At 45.3% G+C, this 4885-nt stretch overlaps 1 protein-coding gene across 1 annotated transcript in view; it reads left to right on the top strand.

Moving 5' to 3' along the window:
* Positions 1 to 531: 531 nt before the first annotated feature.
* LOC134310038 (ATP-dependent translocase ABCB1-like) overlaps positions 532 to 4885 on the top strand; it is a 22147-nt gene continuing 17793 nt past the window's right edge. The window contains exons 1-7 of the mRNA XM_062991555.1: positions 532 to 592; positions 683 to 797; positions 1473 to 1482; positions 3378 to 3528; positions 4205 to 4274; positions 4382 to 4573; positions 4676 to 4847. Coding sequence (XP_062847625.1) covers positions 547 to 592; positions 683 to 797; positions 1473 to 1482; positions 3378 to 3528; positions 4205 to 4274; positions 4382 to 4573; positions 4676 to 4847 — 756 coding nt within the window. The 5' untranslated portion in view covers positions 532 to 546. The remainder of the gene's footprint in view (positions 593 to 682; positions 798 to 1472; positions 1483 to 3377; positions 3529 to 4204; positions 4275 to 4381; positions 4574 to 4675; positions 4848 to 4885) is intronic.

Genomic DNA, 4885 nt, shown 5'->3' with positions numbered 1-4885 from the left:
CAGAGCGACGTCTGTGTGAGTCTGAGAAGCTTCTCACGAGATTGTGTGGGAATTTGTGCTTATTCAGTCCAAGCATGACAGTGTTTGTATTTGTTCAACAGTCGGGGTTCTGGTTCATCCCAGAGCTGGTGAGTGAGGCTGAGCTCAGGGCTCTGTGCAGGACACTGGAGCTTTTCTTCATGTATTTATAGAGCTCGCTCATGCTGGAACATGAACATAAACTGTTGCTGCAAAGTCTGAAGCACATGTCCCAATACTTTATTATCCATATAGTGTACAGCATGTTTTAGTTCAAATGATCATAGTAAGAATTTCCTTTTATTTAAGGTCTTGGACATGCCCGGCTCCCTCAATTACTACAAGCTGTTCAAAACATTGTAAACATTGTTCCAAAAGTTTAAAGCCTTTTGGAGGTTCTGGAGGTCATTAGAAGGGGCGTCCCAATACTTTAGATGATGAAAGTGTTGAAAGTGGAACTGATGACAGGACTGGCTGAACTTCTTCTGATTTTCTCTTTAAGGAACACCCACATACCATCACTCCATTATGAGAGAAGATACAAATACAGAGACGGAACAACCTGCTGATCCGGGTGAGTTTACTTCTCTCACAGGCTCCGCTCGCTTTGTGTCATTAGTCATTACGCAACATGTGAAGGACACGCCTCTTTTCTTTTCTCAAGAGGGTCATGTGGGCCACCTGAACCTGGCATTCACCCAGGATGAGAAACCCCGGGAGGAGAAAACAGAGAGGCCGCCAGAGGAGGAGGAGGAGGCGTCCAAATCCAAAAGCAAAAAGTAAATCAATAAATCATTAAATTTGATCGTTTATTTATATTATTCAGGCAGCTGTAGCCTAGCAGTTAACGTACAGGACTAGTAATCAGACGGCACTGGACTAGCATTCAGACGGTACTGGACTAGCAATCAGACGGTACTGGACTAGTACTGGACTAGCAATCAGAAGGTACTGGACTAGTAATCAGAAGGTACTGGACTAGTAATCAGAAGGTACTAGACTAGTAAACAGAAGGTACTGGACCAGTAATCAGAAGGCACTAGACTAGTAAACAGAAGGTACTGGACTAGTGATCAGAAGGTACTGGACTAGTAATCAGAAGGTACTGGACTAGTAATCAGAAGGTACTAGACTAGTAAACAGAAGGTACTGGACTAGTAATCAGATGGTACTGGACTAGTAATCAGACGGTACTGGACTAGTAAACAGAAGGTACTGGACTAGTAATCAGAAGGTACTGGACTAGTAATCAGACGGTATTGGACTAGTAAACAGAAGGTACTGGATTAGTAATCAGAAGGTACTGGATTAGTGATCAAAAAGTACTGGACTAGTGATCAGAAAGTTGCCAGTTCAAGCCCCACTGCTGCCAAGTTGAGAACATGCAAAACTCCTTAAAGACACAGCCATTCATTTATTCATTGTCTGTTTTACCAGTGCTTTATCCTGGTCAGGGTTGATGTGGTCTGATACATACACACACACACACACACACACACACACACATATATACAGTGTATCACAAAAGTGAGTACACCCCTCACATTTCTGCAAATATTTCATTATATCTTTTCATGGGACAACACTATAGACATGAAACTTGGATATAACTTAGAGTAGTCAGTATCCAGCACTGCCTTAACCCTCCTGGGCATGGAATTCACCAGAGCTGCACAGGTTGCTACTGGAATCCTCTTCCACTCCTCCATGATGACATCACGGAGCTGGTGGATGTTAGACACCTTGAACTCCTCCACCTTCCACTTGAGGATGCGCCACAGGTGCTCAATTGGGTTTAGTCCATCACCTTTACCTTCAGCTTCCTCAGCAAGGCAGTTGTCATCTTGGAGGTTGTGTTTTGGGTCGTTATCCTGTTGGAAAACTGCCATGAGGCCCAGTTTTCGAAGGGAGGGGATCATGCTCTGTTTCAGAATGTCACAGTACATGTTGGAATTCATGTTTCCCTCAATGAACTGCAGCTCCCCAGTGCCAGCAACACTCATGCAGCCCAAGACCATGATGCTACCACCACCATGCTTGACTGTAGGCAAAATACAGTTGTCTTGGTACTTCTCACCAGGGCGCCGCCACACATGCTGGACACCATCTGAGCCAAACAAGTTTATCTTGTTCTTGGACTGCTTGTCTTCAGCAAACTGTTTGCAGGCTTTCTTGTGCGTCAGCTTCCTTCTGGGATGACGACCATGCAGACCGAGTCGATGCAGTGTGCGGCGTATGGTCTGAGCACTGACAGGCTGACCTCCCACGTCTTCAACCTCTGCAGCAATGCTGGCAGCACTCATGTGTCTATTTTTTAAAGCCAACCTCTGGATATGACGCCGAACACGTGGACTCGACTTCTTTGGTCGACCCTGGCGAAGCCTGTTCCGAGTGGAACCTGTCCTGGAAAACCGCTGTATGACCTTGGCCACCATGCTGTAGCTCAGTTTCAGGGTGTTAGCAATCTTCTTATAGCCCAGGCCATCTTTGTGGAGAGCAACAATTCTATTTCTCACATCCTCAGAGAGTTCTTTGCCATGAGGTGCCATGTTGAATATCCAGTGGCCAGTATGAGAGAATTGTACCCAAAACACCAAATTTAACAGCCCTGCTCCCCATTTACACCTGGGACCTTGACACATGACACCAGGGAGGGACAACGACACATTTGGGCACAATTTGGACATGTTCACTGTGGGGTGTACTCACTTATGTTGCCAGCCATTTAGACATTAATGGCTGTGTGTTGAGTTATTTTCAGAAGACAGTAAATCTACACTGCTATACAAGATGTACACTGACTACTCTAAGTTATATCCAAGTTTCATATCTATAGTGTTGTCCCATGAAAAGATATAATGAAATATTTACAGAAATGTGAGGGGTGTACTCACTTTTGTGATACACTGTACATATACAGTATATACACACACACACACACTTACATATACACACATATACATATACACACATACACACACTTACATAAACACACACGCATACACACACATACATACACACACATACACACATATACATAACCTGACTGCACGTTAAATACGTTAACCTGACTGCACCCGGAGGAAACCCACACAGATTATTATTTTTTTCTTAATTATTCTTGATGTTGATGTACTATTTTGATTTTGTACTATGATTTGTATGGTGTATGTACGTATTTGTTTTGATTATTTGTCTTATGTAAAGCGTCTTTGAGTATCTTGAAAAGCGCTATATAAATAAAATGTATTATTATTATTATTATTATTACAGGGAGTCGAACCCAGGATGTTCTTGCTCTGAAGTGACAGCGCCCCCCACTGTGCAGATCTGACCCCAAGTCTCTGTTGTGGTTGTAGTTTCGTTATGCCACGTGCCTGGAGATCTTCATGATGCTGGTCGGCCTCTTCTGCGCCGCGGTCCACGGTGCCGCGCTGCCCATAATGTGTATCGTGTTCGGAACGATGACCGACAGCTTCGTCCAGAGTGGACAACAGTTCAACTTCACAGGTTTGTACGATTCACTTTTACTCTAGGTCATCCTACACTCCCGAGAAGAGAAGAGGGCGTGTCTAAATCCTCAGCTCCCTTAAAATGCTCCTACTGAGGCACCTTAATTCTGAGTGATGATCTGACTGAATAACGAGGGAGCGTCCGACGCCTCCTCAGTAAAACATCTCTGTCACTTTTCTACATCGTCGTTTCTACATTCCTCCTCCTCCACCTTCACCGAGCAGAACCACAATATACACGTGAGGAAACTTTCTGAAGATCCCGCGTATTAAAATCAAATTAGCCTCAACCTGTTGCAATAACCTATAATCAATAATCAGGTTCGAATCTCAGCTCTGATAAGGACCAGCGGGGCGCCTACACAGACAATGATCGGCCAGTCCGAGGGTGGGGGTGTCGTTAGGATTCCTCATAACTGCTGCAGTTACTCCCCCTGCTGGCTGATCGATGGTGCTGCACAGAGACGGGGGATAATGGAGATCAGTGCGCGATACAGATCTCCGTATGAACCCGCCTGGTGCAGGTGAAAAGAAGTGGCCTGTGCTGCACATGTGTCGGAGGGGGTGTGTGTTAGTCACGACCCCCCTCAGTCTGGAGGTCTGCAGCAGTAAAGGTGAAATACCATCGGGGAAGTTTTGAGTTTTACTCACATTTTCTGCTCCAAACTTTACAGGAAATTTCACATCAAGCCCCACGAAGTGTGTGTTGGTTCCTGGAGTGGACATTGAAGCAGCGATGACAAAGTGAGCATCCTTCTTTTATTTGATGCACTAACAGTGTTAATATCTCATTTCCTCTGAGCTCTGCTGACGTGTGTATTGTGGACGTTTATTTTTTTTGAATCATGCAGATACGCGTATTACTTCATTGGAATTGGGGCGGCCGTGCTGCTCCTCGGGACGTTCCAGGTCCTGCTGTTCGTGCTGACGGCCACCAAGCAGACCAAGCGCATCCGAGAGAAGTACTTCCACGCCATCCTCCATCAGCCCATGGCCTGGTTTGATACTCATCCCATCGGAGAACTCAACACTCGACTGTCAGAGTGAGTTACCGTCGGTTCCACACGTATAAAGCCTGCAGTGATCTGACCTCGCTCTGACCACCGTGTGATGTTTTGTTATGTTTTTCTCTCTGACCACAACAGCGACATCAACACGGTGAACGACGGCCTGGGAGACAAGATCTGTATATTCGTGCAGTTCTTCTGCAGATTCCTCACAGGTTTAATCATTGGATTTGTTTACGGATGGAAGTTAACGCTGGTCATTTTGGCTGTCAGTCCACTGCTGGCAGGTTCAGCCGCCATCTGGTCAAAAGTACGTATGGAGCCACATTGTGTTATTTTTATTATTAT

Source organism: Trichomycterus rosablanca, chromosome 3 (assembly GCF_030014385.1).
Source record: "Trichomycterus rosablanca isolate fTriRos1 chromosome 3, fTriRos1.hap1, whole genome shotgun sequence".
Lineage (NCBI taxonomy): Eukaryota > Metazoa > Chordata > Actinopteri > Siluriformes > Trichomycteridae > Trichomycterus > Trichomycterus rosablanca.
The sequence above is the reverse complement of the archived record's forward strand: the minus strand, read 5'-3'. Positions and strand labels throughout refer to the sequence as shown.